This window comes from Diceros bicornis, chromosome 7 (genome assembly GCF_020826845.1).
Source record: "Diceros bicornis minor isolate mBicDic1 chromosome 7, mDicBic1.mat.cur, whole genome shotgun sequence".
Taxonomy (NCBI): Eukaryota; Metazoa; Chordata; class Mammalia; order Perissodactyla; family Rhinocerotidae; genus Diceros; species Diceros bicornis.
Window position 1 is genome coordinate 2241010 of NC_080746.1, and position 19798 is coordinate 2260807.

A 19798-nucleotide genomic window follows, 5' to 3' on the forward strand; every position below is an offset into this window, starting at 1 on the left:
CACAGACTGGATGGCTTATAAACAACAGAAATTTATTTCTCAGTTTGGAGGCTGGAAGTCTGAGATCAGGGTGCCAGCATGGTAGGGTTTTGGTGAAGGCCCTCTTCCAGATAGCAGGCTTCTCATTGTCTCTGCACAGGGCAGAAGGGGCGAGGAAGCTCTCTGAGGTCTCTTTTATAAGGGCATAATCCCATCATGAGGGCTTCACCCTCATGACCTAATCAACTCCCAAGGGCCCCACCTACTAATACCATCCCCTTGGGGGTGAGGTTTCAACATAGGACTTTGGAGGAACACAAACATACAGAGGAGTGATGTTAGGATTTGGAATGGAGAAAACTAGGAGGCAGTTACCAAGCAGTAGAGGGCAAAATAGACAGATAGAAGGAGCTTCCAAAGAAAAGACTAAGTACTGTTATGTGAAGCGGTAGAGGAGTCGTGATATTTTTAACCAGTAGCCAATCCTCCCTTCTCCCTTCCCTATCCCTCCCCCAACCACCATTTTCTTCAGAGCACTTTTGGCAACATGTCTTGTATTCTATGTGTGATGTCTGTTTGCCTACAAGAACACAAGAGTTTGTGTTTTTTTCTGCTCTATACCCTAGCACCTGAAAGAGAGTTAGAAACCAAGTAGACACTCAGGGAACAGCAGGTAAATGAATGAATGAAAATATCATAACAGGGAAAATGTGGGCCTCGTGCCCTGTCTGTGGGGTTTGAGAGAAGCAGCAGCCTCCCCTTGAGTGGGCTGTAAGGGAAATGGTGTCCTTGGAGGAAAGTCAGCTCCCACCAATGAACAGGAAGTATAGAGAAGGTAGTAGCTTGACGCATCATGGAACCTGGAATACAGAGAACACAATAGAAAGATTCCAGGCAGGGGGAAGGAGACATGGGAAGTGAGACCCAGAGAAAAGAAACAATATCGGGCTGTAATACTGACGAGGAGGGCCAGATAATGGGCTGGATTTGGGCTGGTAGCCAAGGATAACACATCCTTTCTATTTTCTATTTTTCTATTCCAGGTAACTGAAAAGTGCTGCATTCTGTCACTCTAAAGGGATGCACCAGGAAACATTACTTGCAATGTTAATTTCTTTTAACTCTTCAGCTGCCAAACAAAAAAATAGTCCCTTTTCCAGGGTTTATCAAGGTAGTGGGGTCTGAGTCTTAATCCAGTCAAGGCTGAAACTTGCTCTTTTAAGTCCCAGGAAATGCAGCAGCAAGATTAGTATTGGGTATTACACATTGACTGTGCTTTCTGGCTTCTCATGATGCATAGCTCTTTGACTCTGCTTTCAGCCCTGAGCGTTTAAATCCTTTGCATAATTTATGTTACTACTGAGTTTATTCGTAGAGTTGGTTAAGCCAGTTGTTCACTAGGGAGTAGACAGCGGTGTCTTGCGCATCACTTACCTCTACCTGTATATACTCTTGACCTCAGCTCTGAGTAGATGAGTATCTGATATCAAGTCGAAGCTCAGAGCAGCCCCTCCTCTCATCTTGCAGAAGAATTACTGGATTCTATCTGATTATACATTTTCATATAAATAATTTCAAATCTGAGGAGAAAATTCATGTAGCTGTAAAAACTGCTGTAATAAAATACCACAGAAGGGAAAGTCTTGTTGTTTCTTTTGGGGATGTTTTTTATTTCTGTAATGGTTTTCTCCATTCTTTGTCTCAGATCGTTTACCAGATCTGAGTTTAGGAAGAACTTCGTCTTGGCCTTCTCGCCTGGGTACTGGACCACACAGTTTGTGTAGAACAGACTGACACTCTGAGATTCAACAGGTGCTCCTGGCTGGCCTTATGTGAATTTCTCCTCAGGGAATTCCCTTTATTGCATAGAGTTTTATTTGTTTTGTTTTAATAATTATGTCAGGCTGCTCCTTTATTTCCTAGGTTAATAGTCAAAGTGTTGTCATTTGCAGTGGAATTTTTATCTAGGCTTACTTCAACATCATGATTTCTGAACTACCTTCTCTGACTTGTAATTGATGTGTGTGCTGTGAATACAAACTGGTTTTAATATTAGCCTAAGGAGAAGTGTTAGGGGGCGGTGAACCTCCTGCAGGTGCTAATGCATTCCAAAGCCGAGAATGAAACGTTTGGATGATCCGTGTCACTACTTCTCTCTGCTTGAGAGTTGACTGGTGCTCCTGTGTAGGTGGAACTTGCATTTAACTCTGAAATAAAATTAAAACATTGCTCTGGACAGTATGAATGGATCAAAGCCAGCTGTGCACCACCGCAGGTTGACCCCTGAGAAACTTGGCCTCTCCTCGCCTACTATCAGGATGAAACAGACACTCTCAGGGAGCCTGTAGTGAACAGTTGGCTTCTGTCCATGTGCATTTGGCTTTGGAAACCATTTAGCATTTTGCTCTTCACATTGGTGCGGTGCTGGTGGCATCTGTGTCCCACTGTGCTGCCTGGTGTGTGCACGTTGGATGCTTCTTCCAGGGTGGGGCACAGGAGAAAGGACCCAGCGCTTGCCAAAGAGACCGAAGCTCAGCGGGAGTCAGCTGCTGTCTGTGGGGGGACTTGCCCTGCTCACCCAACTGTGAAGCTCTTGTCATTAATCCCAGTTCTTGAAAGGTTCCTGTTACTAACATTGGTGTTTTTGATTATTGTGGGCAACAGACTTCAAGTTGGGGGGTGAAGGCCAAGTGTTCTTTTTCAAGTGGTCATTGTCATTGTGTCAGCCTTCAGGACCACTGGCCTCTGCTTGGAGAAGTGGGTATTTTCCCCCTTTGAAGTGCAGCTGGATGATAACATTATGCTAGAATTTTGAAAGGAAACCTGTTAGAAAAGCCTTCATGCTGACCTTGCATTCGAAAGGGAAGCTGTTGAGCAAGGACGGAGAAAAGAAGCTAAATTTGTGTCTTGCTTTTGATCTGAATGAAGCTGTTTCTGGGGTAGATTGAGTATCCCTTCCTCTGATCGCAGTCCCCGCGGGATTGCAGAGTTCTCGGTGTCATCGTAAAGGCTGTCCGTGCATGGCGAATGGGTCTTTTTCCTCTGTGTCCTCCGTGTTTGCAGTTTCGGGGAGTTCTGCCTAGCTCACCTGTTGCTGAAGAGGAACCCTGCCATGTTCTTCCAGCACTTCATTGAGTGTATCTTCCACTTCAACAGCTATGAGAAGCATGAGAAGTACAACAGATTCCTCCAGTCCGAGAGGTCGGTGATGCCCGCAGGGGAGCTGGGCGGGCGGGAGACGGCCAGCTGTCTGTGCGGGGGTTGGCACAGCCCAGCCCGAGTCTTCCTCGTTGGGTCCTACAGGGAGCACCTGTGAGGAGCACCATCATCTCACCAGTGCACTTGAGCCTTGGGCAGACAGCTCTTAGGATGCTGTGACATGCTGTTCAAGTCCTTTTCACCCTGGCCCACATGATGTATAAAATTGTGCTATTTTGCCGTAGAGAGATTCAGCTGTTTTCACTGAAGGGAAAGGCCAACAAGGAGAAACGAATGAAAATCTACAAGTTTCTTCTAGACCACTTCACAGATGAACAGCGATTCAATATCACCTCCAAAATCTGCCTTAGTATTTTGGGTAGGCCTGGTGTGTTTGGGATAAAATGTGTATTTAAAAGTGAAATGCTGTGTGGCTAATGGCCCAGCAGATCTGTGGCAAGTGGGACCCTGGTCGTACAGGAAGACCCCTTTCTGTCCGTCTTCAACAATAGCTGTCCCCGTGTAGACCCCCCTCAAAGCCCCAGACGGGCACTCCTCACTCTGTGAGATGTACTTCCCCTCTGGGGCCATACTGTTTCTCAGAAGCCCGTCTTTTGTGCTCTCTCTCAGCATGCTTTGCCGACGGCATCCTGCCCCTGGATTTGGAAGCCAGTGAGTTACTCTCAGATACATTTGAGGTCCTCAGCTCAAAGGAGATCAAGCTTTTGGCAATGAGATCTAAACCAGATAAGGACCTCATTATGGAAGAGGATGACATGGCCCTGGCCAATGTGGTCATGCAGGAAGCTCAGAAAAAGCTCATCTCCCAGGTGATTATGTTGCTGTCTAACGAGGCCTGGCAGACCCGTGCCCCCCATCCACCTCTGAATACTGGGGCTCCACCTCAGACCCCCATTCCATGCTCAAGTGGCCTTCACGTCACCCACGTGTGATCACTCTCCACCTGTTTCTAGCTCCAGCGTCTCTCATGAGCCTGAACCTGTTCCCCTTGCCTGCTTGGAGGTGCCAAGGGATCTCACAGTTACTCTGTGAAAACTGAACTACCCACCTCTGCCTCCTGGTCGTCTCTCCCCTTTCCACAGTCTCTGTTGTGGAGAAGGGAACCATTATCTACCAGGTTGTCCAAAGGGAACCCATTGCCACCCCACTGTGGAGTCTGGCATGCCACGCGTGTGTTGTGTTTAGCAGTGAGTGTGAAAACTGGGATTTGAGTGACTTTAGGGGACGGCTTGTTTGCCATGGTCTTCGCCAGGCCCAGGTTCTTACACCTTGCCTGGGTGGCTCATTGGTATTTCCCCCTGAGCCCTGAAGGCTCTTGAACCCAAAGAAATAGACTTTGGTCACATCCAGTGTGTCACCAGATCCTGTCCATTTCATCTCACAAATCCATCTCTCTCACGTTTCCACTGGTGCTGCATTTAATGAAGTCTGTGCCATTTCCAGCAGGTTCCTCAGCACCCTTTCTGTCTCTAGTTTCTTTCTGTTCCAGGCTGTGCGCCACCTTGCTGCCAGAGCAGTCTTTGTTCAGTACAGATTGGACTGTTTTACTCTCCCGCTTAAAGTAGCCTCGAGGCAGATTGACTGCAGACGGGCAGCAGGGAACTCTGGGGTGAAGGATTGTGGGTGATTATCTAGATTGTGGTGTCAGTTACTCAGTATATACTTTTGTCAAAACTAATTGAACTGTTCACTTAGCACAGGTAAATTTTATCATATATAGGTTATACCTCACTAAAGCTCTTTAATAAGTAGGTTGGTGGCTTCCTCTCTTCTTCTGAATAAAATCCTGATTCTTCTTCAAGGCAAATACAACTCTTACGTGTGCCATGCTACCCCACCCCAGCCCTTCTCTCTGTACTCCCCTCTCTGATCCCTCCATTCCAGATTTATGCTCATTCCTCCAATGGGAGATGTGCTGTCCTGCCTCTGTGCCTTCACACGCTGCTGCTTCTGTCTGCAGTGCCCTCTGCCACCCTGTCTTCCCTTTTCTGTCACCTAATTCCTGCACATCCTAAGTGTCACTTTTCAAAGGAGGCTTCTCTGACAAACATTCCTGTTTGCCCCTTCCTTCCTACACATCCCTCCTCTATAAATTCCTTAACACCCTGCCACTTGTCACATTGTGCCACACATCATTACACACAGTCTGTCCAGAAGTAACTGGAGGGCAAGAATCCCTGGCTTCACTTCTTTATCCCCAGAGGTTAGCTTGGTATCTGGTACAGAGAAGGTGTTGGATAATATGTGTTGAATTGAATGCATTTAAGCCACTTTATAAGACTATCCCTATACTTAGCATTTGCTCAGACTCTTATTTATTAAATTGTTTCTTTTTCTACCTATTGCCAGGAACTGTGATAAGACTTTTTAGAAATGAGTGGTTTACAAGCAAGGAACATGTACTAGCGACTTTAAATGAGAAGAAAAAGAATACTTTTCAGATTCAGAATAATAAATCTTGCATATAGGGGCTACTATAGTGAATTATTTTTAATTCTGAGAGATTTATTGCAAAACAGTTGTGGTTAGTGTCATTCATGGTAAAGAATATGAAGGCTTGGTCAAATCAGGTGCTGTATAAATACATAGCACTTTTCTGAATGTGTGCAGAGTTACACAAAAAGAGAGAGAGAGTTACAGAACTGACTCTCTTCATGCCCGCCATTTTCGACCATTGTCATTTCACCAACAGGAATACAAAATGTCTCTTCGGGTAGCCAGAATTGAACTCATTTTCATTCCAGAGGGAGGATGTTGAATAGAGGGACTGAATGTGAGCCAAGAATTCGTGATGGGTTTGTGTAGAGGTTGGGAGCTTTTCATCAAATTAGTCAACGTATTTCTAATTCCTTTTTCTTGTTTAGAAAATAAGAATAGTATTTATCTCCATCCTACTTTACAAAGCCTTCTGAGTATTTTGAGGTAATGCTTATAAAGTCTCCAGGACAAAGGTGGTGGGTCTTACACAACTCCCAGTATCATAATCAAAAATAAAAAATAAACTTACATAGTACACTAGATCGGCCATGGCAAAAGAACTAGGTGAAGGAAAAGTCTTTGTCTTTCAGAAGTTTATGCATCTAAAACATGCCTTTGTGTTACTACAGGTTCAGAAGAGGAATTTCATAGAAAATATTATTCCAATTATCATCTCCCTGAAGACTGTGCTAGAGAAAAATAAGATCCCAGCTTTGCGGGAACTCATGAACTATCTCAGGGTAAAAGATGACCTTGTGCTTTGTGGTGGTGTCTCCCCACCCCCAGTTCATTATGCAGGATCCTCTGGCAGTTATGATGCTGCAGTTACTCGGGGGGTGACTGGAACTCAGAAGGCTACAAAATCAGCTTTAAGGTTTTTGAGAACTGTACCAGTGACACAGGCCTTGACTGCTGGGGAGAAGACAGAGAGTTGGACCCTAGGGGTCACGGATGCTTGCCTTCTTCACGCAGTTGAGTCTGTGAAGAGCTGACTCACTGTGCTGAGCATGTGTGTCCTTGTTGCCAGTTAGATTCAATTCTGAAGACTTTCTCAACTGAGGTCAAGAACAAACTCCTCATCTTAGTTAATTCTGGTGAGGTATAAAGTGAAAATTAGTCATCATGTTTAATTTGGGGATGTTTACCTTTAACACTGTCTCCGATTTACAAGTCAGGAAATAAGTGCCCTGAGGCAGCAGGCCCTGGGGAATACCAGTTGGAGGCCAGGCTGCCATCACCCTCGGATCCGAGGCCGTGAAAAGTCTCAGTCTAAGCAGCCAGGATGTGCATACTTGCAGTGCAGACATAAATGAGACCTCAGACCTTTCTGGCAAAATCGTTCAATCAGAAATAAATGCAGCATTTTTTTCTTTCTCTGTTTACACTCTGCTCTTTTCTTCCTCAAAAGACACTAAGAATTTTTTTTTTTCAAAAAGGGCTACAACAAAATTACATTGAATATAATTTTTCAAACAGCTCTTTATCCTAAGGAAGGTAAGGTGAGAAAGACAGGCTCAGCATATGGGAAAAAATAAGAACTTCCAGTTATTCTTAAGTTTTTATTGCCCTGTTTTAAACCTCAGAAAGGAAAAACTAAAAGAGCTTGGATCCTAAATAGATTAATAAACACTTAAGACAGATTGGTCTGTCTCCTGTTTCTGAGCACAAGCCCATGGGACGGGCACTCAGCTGCCCTTTTTGATAGCACAGCCCTTCTCCACGGGGATCCTCTGTTAAAGCAGCTCCAGGACCCCCTCCTCTGACGTGGGGACCCCTCTTCTGGTGGCAGTTGAAAGAGGTGCTGGCTTTCCTTCCCTTTGTTGGGACTCCCCTTGCCTCATAGTTGGGGCTATGACATATCTTTGTTCTCCCTCTAATACTGTGAGGTGAAATGGTTTCTTTCTCTTAGCAAAGAGGCTTGGTCCCCCGCAGCCCTCCTTAAGACCTGAAAATGTTTTTACCCTGGTATGATAAAAGGTTTTCTGTCGTATCTTCAGAAGAGGATACAAAGATGGTATTAGAGCCATAGCTGCAATCGTCTGAGAAAGCTAGAATAGACAGGTGAGCAACTGTTAGACGGCACCTCTTCCTGTAACTTGCTCCAGAGGCCCTGTATGAGCCAGGACAATGCCGTGTATCACCTGCCCACCTAACCTCTGGCACGCATTCCTGAGAGGCCTGTCTCAGTGACACCACAAGATCCTTTGAACTGATGGTGACCCAGAGCCAAGCCAGACCACCCAGATACATCACTGTACCCTCCCAGCCTTCAGGAATGGAGAGGGGGCAGTTACTGTTGGTAGCTCCATGCCTTGTTATAAGTTCTGCTTTAGGCTAAGATGGTATGATGTCATGTCCTTTCTCCCAGCAGGAACATGGGGAAACACCTGTTAACTGGCAGACAGGCAGGAAGCTTCCTGAGAGATCAGAACTGTCAGTTAATACTCCCTCATGCTCATGGTCAGTGCAGGTGCTCGTGTGGTCAGGACGAGTACAGTAGGTGTTTCCTGGGAAAATACTATTATAACAATTAGCTTATTGGCTGATGTCATAGAAGTAGTCTGCGCTCAGCAAAATAAGTCTCACTGTTCCTATTATTTATCAAGTTGTGTTGGAGAGCTTATTTATTTATTCAAGAAAACATTAAAGGATGCCTCTGGGTCTGTTTTAGGAAGTGATGCAGGATTACCGAGATGAAGTCAAGGATTTCTTTGCAGTTGACAAACAGCTAGCGTCAGAGCTCGAGTACGACATGAAGAAGTACAGTGAACAGCTGGCCCAGGAGCAAGAGCTGGCACAGCAAGCCGACATGCACAGGGGGGCTGCAGGCGCTGACGGGGCACAGGCCGTGCAGGTAGATGCGCAGCCGCCCTCAGTGTGCCCCTTCTTTCCAGTCTGCTCTCTGCTATCTGCTTTCCCAGCCTTTCTCGAAATCCACATGTAAGCAGAGTCTGGTCTGAGTTAGACCTTTGGGACTGCTGCCTGTGGGCCGCTGTGTGTTCCTTTGTTGTGGGTGAGACACAGGTAGCTCGAGCAGAGGCTTCCCTTCTCTGGAGGCTGTGTCACGTGAGCTTGTCTGGAAGGGTGCTGTAACGATAGTTGGGGAAGTTTGCGAATGCCTGGGCAGCAGGCTGGCTATGGGGTCCTTGTGCTGTGATTGTAGTGATCCTAGCTAACAGGAGCTCCGAGGCGGTGGGTCTGTTGGCAGGCTTTGCCCCCGTGCCCCTCTCTAGAACATACGGGCATGGGAGGTGTTTCTAGGTGGCCTGCTGCTCATGTTCAGACGCTCCCTTCCCTGAGAAATCCAGGCACATCTGCTGCGTTACAAAACGATGGCGACAAACTGACTGCCCCGTTTTCTCTGTAGGCCACAACATCTGCATGTGGTAATCTGCCGATGGTTCTGTTTCTGAAGAGAAAGCTCTCCTTGTGCAGGGCTGACGTGGTTTTAAAATAGATTACTTATGAACTTGCTCATAGCATGTAAAAATTCCGTTTTTTTTAAACAAGTGATAGAAGGTAAATACTCCTTATTTATCTTCTCTAACAGGTTGCTCCAAGTCTGGAAATAACACCAGTCCTTGCTGGCCGGGAGCACGCCACTGCGCCCCCTGCCAAGAGCCAGCCCGCCACACCCAGGCCCCGTGCTGGCCAAGCACCCCCTTCACCTGAAACTGGGCCCTGGAGGAGGTTCATGCCCAAGGCCAGGTACGGAGCTGCTGACCCCTCTCGCCATGTGCCCAGGGGCGTCGGGGCCTTCCCCACAGGGCGTTTTCAGTGTGAGTGTTGCCACTGCCTCCTCAGCCCGGCCCTTCCCTGTCAGGGCTGGAGCACGTATGGGTGAGGGGAGCACTGGAGAGGACATGGGTGGTGGGCTCTGTGTCTCCACTCTCTTTCTGCCTGTCTCTGGCCTGTTCTCCTCCACAGGCCCATGTCCCTGAGCACCATTGCAATCCTGAATTCTGTCAAGAAAGCCGTGGAGTCGAGCAGCAGGCATCGGAGTCGGAGCGCAGGAGTGCTGCCTTTCACTTTAAATCCTGGCAGCCCAGACAGAACAGGGAGTCGCGGTAAGTCTGAAGGCCAGCAGATCTGCTCGAGTGTCCATCTCAGACAGAGTGTGCAGAGTAAAACCCAGAACAAGCCCCCTTCTCATCCTTTTAACACAGTTTCTATTTTCTTATCTTTAAAACAAATAACTTTGGCGACTTGGGATTATAAGTAATAAAACATTGCATGTTGTGATAAAAGATTTGGAAAAGAGAAATAGAAAATGCACTCATAGCAGAGAGGCAGTTATTCTTCCAGTCTTTCTACTCCTCACATGTGTGTTTGATTTTATCTATAAAATTGTGATCTTAGTGTGCATTCTGTTTTATAACCTGCTTCCCGACACACACCTAGAGTCATATATAGTGAAATTTCCTTTCAGAACTTTTCTCCCGGTGGCTTTGTAGCATTCTATCGTGTGGAAGTACCATAACTTATTATTACTGCCCTATTCTTGGAAATGGAGGTGCTTTTCAGTTTTGAGGAATAACCAATGACATGGTAAACCTCCTCGTACACATAGCCTTGTCTATACGTGATCTTCAGGACTAAGTCCCAGCACTCAGAGGCCATGACTATTCTAAAAACTTATGATAGTGTCAAACCACCCTCTGTAATTCACTCGACTACTGCCAACGGTGCTGGAGGGTCCATTTCCCTACTTGGAACACTGGTTTTATAATTTTTCATTTTCTTTGCTGAGCTTTATAGACCAGAAATGGTTATAGTTTTAATTTCCATTTCTTTGAATCCTAGTGAGAATGGACATTGTTTCTCGTGTTTATCATTTATTTGTATCTTTCTGAATTACCTCTTTAAAACACTTTATTGGGATATTAACCTTACTGTATATTTTGCAAATATTTTTTCTCATTTGTTCATCTTGCTCTTTGATATTGTTGTGGGTTTTTTGGAGAGATAAAACTTTCCCATTTTATCCTAGCATCTTCCTTCAGCTTGGAGCCAGAGTCTAGTGGAGCTGTTGGCCATCTAACTAAACGAGCAGTCAGCACTCCTGAGAGTAAGTGACTTGAATCTGCTGCCTTTCCAGACCCTTCCTGCAGTCACTGTGTCTGTGGCTGCAGGAACACTTGCTGTGGCGGGGAGCTCTGTGACTGGGTGGAGGCTCTCCTGAGGCTCAGCAGCACTGTAGTTTCCGAGTGTTAACTCAGTTAGACTCCCAACAACCCCGTGAGGGATCAATGGAGCGGATGCCCCGGTCCCTGAGTCACTTCTCCAGGCGGTGCCGTTCCAGCTGTTGCAGAACCCGCGCTCCGCGGCTCCTGCTGCCCCTTCAGGCTGCCCGAGTGCTCAGCTGGCCCTGCTCTGTGGCTCTCAGACGTCAGCACTGGCAGGTGCCTTGTGTGTCATCGGGGTCAACTCCGGAGCAAACTGAGACTTGACATTCAGTTCACTGCCAGCTGTGTGAGAGCCTGTCTTCTCACTCCCATCAGGGAGTTATTGCTAATGTCCTATTCTTTCCTTTTATTTCAAAATAGAGGTGACTTAGAAGTTTAGAGTATATTTTCCCATTACTTTGTCTTATAGCTTCTTATTGTCTCAAAACCCATAAAAATCATTACTTTGAGAAAATTATTATAGTATGAAGAAATTCTTACTGTCCAAAACCTGTAGTATAGTTTGCAAGGCCCTGCCTGGTGTGTTGCTACCTTCCCCCTCACTCTGCAGCCCAGCCGTGGGCAGTCTCTCCACGTGCCTGCACAAGCCTTGCTCTTCCCTGACTCAGCTTTCATGTGCCATGTCCTCATCCTAGGCATCCCCTACCCCGAGTTATCACCTCTTCACTCTGCAGAAGCAGCCCTCCCTGACCCTTCACACTCCATTAGGTGCCCCTCGCTGGCACTCTGACCTTGTCAGCAGGACTCACCTCACTTATGAATAATTCATTATCTGTCCTTGCTGTTAGTTTGTAAGCTGTTTTACTCTTCACTGTGTCTGCTGGGCTTCCCACGGTGCCTGGAACATGAGAGGTGTGAAATGGATGTTTGTTAGTGATTAGATGGATGGCAGAGCTGTGACTTGAACTCAGGTTTTCTGATTCCAGTTTCTGTGTTCCTTCTACAGCCCTGTTTCTCACAGTGCTAATCTTGGGCAATACTGTAAGAGGAGAATAGTGTTATGATGTTCTTCTTTATGATAACGGAGCACCAAAGTATCAAGCCATTCATTTAGTTGTGCATTCGGTCAATACATTTATTGGGCACCTACTGTGTTCTAGCTACTATGTGCAGTTCTGTTACCTGTGATGCTATGATCTCCCAGGATATTTACTGCATTATAGATAATTTTCATCCAAGCCCTTCTTTTAAAAAAAAGAGATTAATGGATGAGCAGAACTCCTACCCCACCTCTCCTTGGATGAGCAGAACTCCTACCCCACCTCTCCTCAGATGACAGCTGAACAGGACAGCTTTTGTCATTAAAAGCAGTGGGTAATTTTGGGTTCCTGTGTATAGGATGGGTGTTGTGTTATATATGTAAAAAATTCAACCTCCTTCATACAGAAAAGTTTTCTCTATGTTCTATGTTCCTAGCTCAGGAGCACCAAGTGCTTCTGTTTTGGCCGTTAGGTACCATCTGCTACAGAAACGGGGAGAATGCATCTCATTCGAGTTTTGCTTGTCCCCAGGTCCCTGATTTCAGTCTTCGGTTGGTTTCTTAGCATGTGTTTCTCAGCAGTGAAACCTGGCATGCTGCATTAATACTTGAATGCTTGAATTTGCGTGTGTGGAGCCATATTTGCACTGAAAATAAGACTCAGGTGTCTGCAGATCAATAGAGTACTTTTTCTCTCTAGGCTCTTGAATGTAAAATTCCAGGGAATCACTCCTTATTCTGAACTAGGAAGAGATGCTTGAAGAAGGGTCTCCTATTAACTTTCCTTCCTGGGAGAATTATTAGATAACTTAAAAACATTCAGTTCTATTTTCTCTGTAGTTTATAAATACAGATTCTGTTGACAGCTGTTAGATGGGGTAACCGTCAGGAAGTAGTCTGAGCTCTAGGGAGCCAGTAGGAAAATGCTACCCAGCTCCGCTCTTCTGGCACACAGTGGTATTCAGCCTGAGCAAAGTGGTTTTGCTCAATGGAAGCAAATAATTTTCAGAGCTAGTGTTTAACTGAAAACCTGTGGGGGGTTTAGCAATTCCCTCTTACTGCCGTAACTGGGGCAGCAAAGATGCTTCTGCCTTTGATTTTAAGTGCTTACAGAGTGCACGAGGATCTAAGAGCTACTGCATAGGCGCTTTTGTGAAGGTTAGAGACTTAGTACCTGGATGTGCCTAGGCTTCCAAACAGGAAAAGGAATGTGTATGTAGGGAGGGGAATTTCCATTGCAGCACAAGGAGACACCTCCCAGAAACAGGAGTGAGCAGAACCGAGCTCTCAGGAGGGCAGTGATGAAAACACAGTGCTCCATCACTGTCTGTTGACACAGCCGAGCAGCTCTCAGGCACATCGCACTATGGATGATGCCCTGACAGGCTTTCAGACGTAGACTAGAAAGATCTAATCAGTGCTCGTAAGAGGGTTACAGTGTGGGGAGAAGAAAAGTAAGAAGTACTCTTGCAGGAGGACGGCAGGCTCTGCAGGGCGGTCAGCACCCAGCTGTGGAGCCTGTTCTCCGTTCTGACAAGTGTGGTAACAGCAGCTCATGAAGAATGGTACAGGGCACAGAGGAGGGAGCAAGCCCCGGGGAGGGACGTCACCAACTGGTCTCAAAGAAGGGATGGTACGTTGTGGCGGGCCTTCCAGACGGAAGGAACTGTGTGTGCAGACCCCCGGTGTGTTAGAGCAGGGCCTGCTGAGCAAGCGATGAGGATCGGATACAGGGGCCTGCAGTGCCCATGCAGCAAGTGGTTGTCAAGATGCTTGGGGCTGGCATGCACAATGGCCATTATGCCCAGGTCAGACAGAGGCTGGGCTCTGGCCTCCTCTGAACACTGAGCTGTCAGGATGCTTGTGCAGGGCAGTATAGTAACCTTACCAGATCTTCAAACAAACTGAACTCTAGTGACACAGGGGGGATAATAGCTAATAAACTACAATAGTTGCTAATATTTCTTCAGCACTTACCTTGTACCAAGTACTGTGTTAAGGACTTAAATAATCTCATTTAATCCTGACAACTCCCCTGAGGTAGGTACCTACCATAGTCAGGAAACCATGGACATATGTCTCATTTTAGAGATGAAGAAACTTGAGGTTCTTAGAGTAGTTGAAACAACTAGTAAGACACCAAGCCAGCACTCAGACCCAGAGTCTGCTTCAGAGTCTGTCCCTGCACTCTGCTCTCTGTCTCCCAAGGGTGAACTAGAAGAAGGGGAGGCTGTAAGTAGGAGGCACTGTGATAGACCAAGGGTGAGGTGAGCTTGGGCCTTCAGAGTGAGGTCGGAGAGGGGGTAACCAAATGAGATAGGAGGAAGATAGAAGTGATGGGATCGGTTACTGGTTGGAGGTGGAGAAGTAGCTAATGATGCCTGGCATTTCCAGCTTGGAGAGACCATTGACTGGATAGGAATCTAGGAGCATGTTGAGGAGTAGAGGTCATGAGTTGGTGAAGCATCTCCAGGGAATCCAGGTGAGGGACAATAGGAAATGTAGGAGTAGGACTCAGGAGGGGGGTCTGAGCTGGAGTTGGGGGTCTCAGCATATAGGCAGTAATTGAAGACATGGGTGGGTGAGAAACCAGAGACAATGAGCAGTGAATGCTCAGGGGCCAGCAAAGCAGTCTAGGGAGGGGAGTGGTCAGAGAAAGAGGAAGGCAGGACCAGGGACGTGAAGAAGTGACGTTTCCAGGAGGACGGAGTCTTCAACACTGTCATGTCCTACAAAAAGTTCACCTATGTTGAGGCCTGACTGACAGGGCCGCTGGATTTGACCACGCTTGGGTCCTGCTGTAGAGACTGGCTGAACTCACAGCAGAGACGCCGTACCTGACCTCGCTTGGGTGACTTGGTTTGATGTTGTCTTGCACTGCTTTTCACCAACTCTGCTGTTTCCCCCTTTACCTAGAGACCATCAGTGATGTCACGTTTGGCGCAGGAGTCAGCTACATAGACACATCGCAGACTCCTTCCTCAGTCAAAGGCAAGTTCCCTCCTGTCAGTGCGGGAGCCGCTTTGGAGTCCTGGGAATCTGAATTTGTTTGTTTTTGACTCCCTTTCAGAGAAAATTGAAGCCAAGAGTCAAGGAAATGACATTTTATGTTTATCATTACCTGATAAACCGTAAGTTTACCAAGAGGTTCTTTTGAGGTAGATGTTTTGTCAGGGTTTTTTCTTTTAGTTCTAGAATAATGGTATCTTTTCTTTCCCTTAGGCCCCCACAGCCTCAGCAGTGGAATGTGAAGTCTCCAGCCAGAAGTAAAGACAACCCAGCCCCCAGTAGGAGGTCGCTCCGAAAGACCCCCCTGAAAACAGCCAACTGAACCAGTGCGTTCTGAGAAGGGAGTGCCAGGAAGGCAGGAGCTGTGAGGGAGCATCCTTGTTTCCGAGTGTGGAAAGGCAGGCGCATCACTTCCCTCACACCGGAGGACGCTTTCGTTATGTGAAGTCAGAGCTGCTACTCGTGGTTCCGGCACTCTCTTAATTGTTCACCTGGGGAGCTGGCCAGTCTTCTAAATTTCTCTTTATGAAATATGTGGTAAAAAATTGTAAAGTAATAGAGAAATGCCTTAGCTATTTAATATTATGACTTTCTCCATTTGCAAGAATCAAGTCCATTCTGATAAACTGTCTTCTGGTCCTTAAGGAACACAACTTAACGTGTCAGTTGTCTGTTATATAAATCAAGTCTCTCTTAGCTGGTTTGATTTCTTATTGTACCTAGTTTCCCATATCTAATAAGATTTTGATTGTAATATGTTTTCTCTTTTTTATAAATGGCAGATTTTTTCAACAGTGCACAGCTTTGTAAAATGGAATAATAAAGGTTAAGCATAAATATAGCCTCCTAGTATTCAAGATAATTTTTCTACTTTTAGAACAGGACTTTTATTGGTAGTCATTTTAATTTACATAAAGTCTTTAAGAATGATAAAACCAAATCTTTCCTGTTAGGGAAAAAATGACTCAGTTTGTCTTTAAGGTTCTAGTCATCTGTCCCCCTGCCTTTGTCCCCGATCAGAAGCTGTCTGCCTCCTCACAGCAGACACCCTTCTTAGTATGTAAACACGGCCCTGCTTATGAGGAAGCGGCCCTGTGTCCTTGCCCAGAGCAGCACTGATGCTGGTCTGTGTGAACAGTGTGCAGGGGAACGCTCCGTGAGGGCAAGGACTTGGGTCACTTCTGTTGGCACCATTAGGGAATCTTTAAACACATTATGTTTATGTTTTGTCCAAGAATGACCAGACAGGAATCCAGTTGGTTCACTTTTTAATCCCAGTACTAGAGAAGCAAAAGTACAGGGTTATTACTGTTTCAGTGTGTTTAATAGAAATGTGGTTATGGATTTGAGGGGTGGAATGTCACTGTGATCCACCCACAGCTCTCCCATATATGAACTGGGACACGTGTGGACACATCACTGGCAGAGGGAGTCACAGAGCCGCCTGAGTGAACGACTTATCTCCAATTCAGATAGATGATGATGGCAGTCTCTCTTTTTTTAAGATTTTATTTTTTGCTAAGGAAGATTCACCCTGAGCTAACATCCATGCCCATCTTCCTCTATTTTGTATGTGGGATGCCGCTGCAGCATGGCTTAATGAGCGGTGGTGCATAGGTCCATGCCCAGGATCTGAACCCCAGGCCACTGAAGCGGAGTGTGCAAACTTCACCACCACACCACCAGGCTGGCCCACAGTCTCTCTTTAAACATGGGACTGTGCCATTTTAAGTCCTTGCCTAACAAAAAAACTGCTAGGAAGAAGAGGTAAACCCAACATAAGAGCAAAAGAGCAAATGATAAACAAAGCTGAATTTTTTTAAGCTTTTATAAATGAGGTTTAACAAATACCAACTCATAGGTGTGTTAGTACAAGTCTGTAATATCTATGTACAGCAACAGCCACACCAAAGGCCACACCAGCCTTGTATAGCCCTCGAGTCTTTAGTCACATTTACATCTTAAAAACACATGAATGTTCCTTTTCTGTCTACATTTTTACAGTAATAGGCAACTACTTCCCAAACTCCACGCTCACTTCTCTCTGCTCCATCAGACCCAGTTCACATGGCACTAGGGTAGGAGGTTTTAGGGCTTAGGGATGGAGGCAATAAGGCTACCCCCACCCCATCACTATGACAACCAAGTTAGAGGCTAGAGTGTTGTCCCCCAACAATTAGAGGAGGGGGAGCTACCCCTTTCTACCAAGAGAAGGTGAAGATGAAGGGGCAGTCTCAAGTCAAAGCATTCAAGACACAAATGCAGAAGACAGGTACCATTAAACAATTACAAAGAGTTGCCCCCTGCTTCTGCCAAATACACCAGGGCAAAGTATTTCACATAACTTAGAAAAGTCAGTATCAGTCTCAAGTATTCAATAAAAAAAACTCAAAGTATAAAAAGTGAAGACACTGAAAGTTTAATCCCAAGATGACTATGTTGTCCTACATAAAACCCTTCTTTGAGCACACAGTGGGGCTGGAGGTGCTCCTCTGAGAGCCCCTCGCTTCTACCCGCTTCACATCCTGAGTTCAACACAGCAACGTGTCTGAGGCTGAGAACATCTGCTCTCAAAGAACAAAGGCTTCTGAGCGATGTCTCTAATGTCCCCCACAAAGTGAGCGGCAGTGTCTTGGGTAGATAAAAAGTTTAAAATCAGAATTAGAAAACTGCCTTTGATTCAGGCGTTTTACTTTCCTCCCTGCGAGGCTTTCTGCCCTGGCTGCACTGCCTAATGGTCATCAAAAGCCTGGCCTGGCTGCCGCCACATAATGGTTTATTGTGAATGAGACACAACCTGTGGCGTCCCGGCACTTTCTTCATGCCAAAGAGGAATAGTAGAATTCATTTTCTTTAAAAAGTATTATTGTAGTTGACAGATTTGATTTCAAAACTGTCTTTGGCCCTGGACAGTCTTATGAACTACACAACTCAGTAAAATGAATTTAAAAACCACATTGCAGTAGCTGCTTTGTTTCATGAGCCCTCCGACCAAAAGAGCTCTGTCACAGGACCCCAAAGGCTGGGCCGCCACCCACAGAAAACCCTCCTTTTCTGAAGTGTCCGCCTTAGACCTGCTGTGGGCTGAACCAAGTACATGTGGTACATGAACAACTCTGTTAAAGCTAACCAGCACACAAAGCCACAGTCGGGTTAAAGACAGCAGTGGTCATGCTGGCTGGCCTTCGAAGTTAGTAGCCAATACCAACTTAGAGTGGGGCATACCACTCAACCCCAGGAGTTGACCAACATGGCATGTCTAACCGCTCCTGGGTGGTCTTTGGGCATAAGTAGTTTTAGTAATCTAGGGAAAAGGCAGTTCAAAGCTAACCTAAGAGCTCCTTATGTTTCTTTTGGAGAGATGCAAACAAGTTTCAACATTACTCAACTGGAATTTTTTAAAGGTTTCCTAAACAATGGTCTGATGTATAGATGGCCTAAGTTTTCTTGTGAAAAAATGCTAAAACTTATGTGGAAAAAAGGAATGTTCCAGTAAGCCTCCTTGAGAGGATTCGTTGGGTTAAAATACTCTTAATTGATATTTTCGAATTTAACACTAGTAGCCTGGAACTCCTACCTTAAGTTGAACTTTTCTTAAAAAAATAGGTTATTTAACATTGTATGACAACATATTTACAGTTTAAATAGAAATTTTCTTTTCAGTAATCAAAATACATCTTTAGCAAAAATTTAGAATGTAAAATTTTATAAACACCCACAGAAAAGCAGAACATTATTTCAGTACCACTTCAGATTTAGCCTAAGATGAAGGTTTTCCCTAAATACTGAAACCCTCCATGGACAAGCAGGTAAGAAAATCCCTTCTTCCAACAAGCAATTTACCTTCCTGGTTTTGGCTGTTTTTATAAAATGCTGATCCAAAAAGATTCTCCAAGATGGACACGACAACACTGATCACAAAGCCTTTAAGAAGAAACGATGCGGCGCTGTGTGGGCCACTGGGAAGAGGTCACTGCACGAACAGCCTCTTTTCTGGATTCACTGACGCCAACTCTGCAGCTGCAGGATTTCATGCTGTGATTCCAGTTTCCAAGCCTTACAGTGCTGGTGCTGCACAGCGACCTCTTCAGCCTCACGTGAGGGCACCTGGCTGACAAGAGCGAGCGGCATATAAACGGGCTTCACAGGCCCACAGTGCCCAGCCAGCAGAGTCAACATGAGCAAGAGCTCCGATCACCTACACGTGTGGCATCAGCCTCAGTGAACTCATTCAGGGTGTCTTCCTTGTGATGACTCTGCCCATCTTGAGGAAAATTCTGTCTTTCATGTGGCTTGTTAAAAAGTAAGAAAGGAGTAGCGGTCAACGTTGGCCAAAACAAAAAGCTTTTGCGCGTGTCTAGCTCTGTCCCAGTGCACTTTGCTCCCAGGCGCTCTTGATAGGAGTTTCTAGCAGAGGTATTTGCATGTGCTCTCAGCCACACTGGCAGATTCAGATCACAAAGGATGACTTGTGCCTGAAGTCGCCCTGCAAGGCCAACACCCAGTTAGAACACAGCCATCCTCTACCACTCGGGCCCTGGTGGAACAGCGGTCAAATCGAATGCACCATTTCCCCGAAGAAGCAGCGTGGGGCAAAACCAATCAAATGAAATAATCCTTCTTGAAAAATAACATCTACTAGAGCTTCAAACTGCGGGTGCCATGATTGTGCACACATTATCGGGAAGGGCAAAAGAGCTCAGGGTCCGGAATATAATGCAGAAATCTTGTTTCGTCTGGGAGCCACTTGGTTTCCAAGAAGGAATGTCATTTTCCCTGCTGGGAACACCTCGATTTCTAGGTTTCCTAAAGGACGTCTGCTCTGTTCCCTCACTCCTTACCTCCTCCTCTGTCCTGATGTAGTTAGCTCCATCTGGCTGCCCTGGACTCTTGTAACTGTGAAATAGGAAAAGAAAGTACTTCAGTGACTACTGATTTATCATATTAA

At 45.9% G+C, this 19798-nt stretch overlaps 2 protein-coding genes across 7 annotated transcripts in view; one reads left to right on the forward strand and one right to left on the reverse strand.

Moving 5' to 3' along the window:
* Nucleotides 1–15691, forward strand: part of NCAPD3 (non-SMC condensin II complex subunit D3) — a 67595-nt gene extending 51904 nt beyond the window's left edge. For all 3 annotated transcript variants that reach the window (XM_058544769.1, XM_058544768.1, XM_058544771.1), the window contains 11 exons: nt 3043–3180; nt 3423–3556; nt 3808–4007; nt 6306–6416; nt 8348–8530; nt 9227–9384; nt 9604–9743; nt 10667–10744; nt 14758–14832; nt 14912–14972; nt 15064–15691. In XM_058544769.1, the coding sequence (XP_058400752.1) occupies nt 3043–3180; nt 3423–3556; nt 3808–4007; nt 6306–6416; nt 8348–8530; nt 9227–9384; nt 9604–9743; nt 10667–10744; nt 14758–14832; nt 14912–14972; nt 15064–15172 (1387 nt within the window). In that variant the 3' untranslated portion in view covers nt 15173–15691. The remainder of the gene's footprint in view (nt 1–3042; nt 3181–3422; nt 3557–3807; nt 4008–6305; nt 6417–8347; nt 8531–9226; nt 9385–9603; nt 9744–10666; nt 10745–14757; nt 14833–14911; nt 14973–15063) is intronic.
* A 969-nt stretch (nt 15692–16660) lies between these two features.
* Nucleotides 16661–19798, reverse strand: part of JAM3 (junctional adhesion molecule 3) — a 75541-nt gene continuing 72403 nt past the window's right edge. For all 4 annotated transcript variants that reach the window (XM_058544774.1, XM_058544773.1, XM_058544775.1 and 1 more), the window contains 2 exons: nt 19692–19746; nt 16661–19336 (listed from right to left, as the gene is read on the reverse strand). In XM_058544774.1, the coding sequence (XP_058400757.1) occupies nt 19301–19336; nt 19692–19746 (91 nt within the window). In that variant the 3' untranslated portion in view covers nt 16661–19300. The remainder of the gene's footprint in view (nt 19337–19691; nt 19747–19798) is intronic.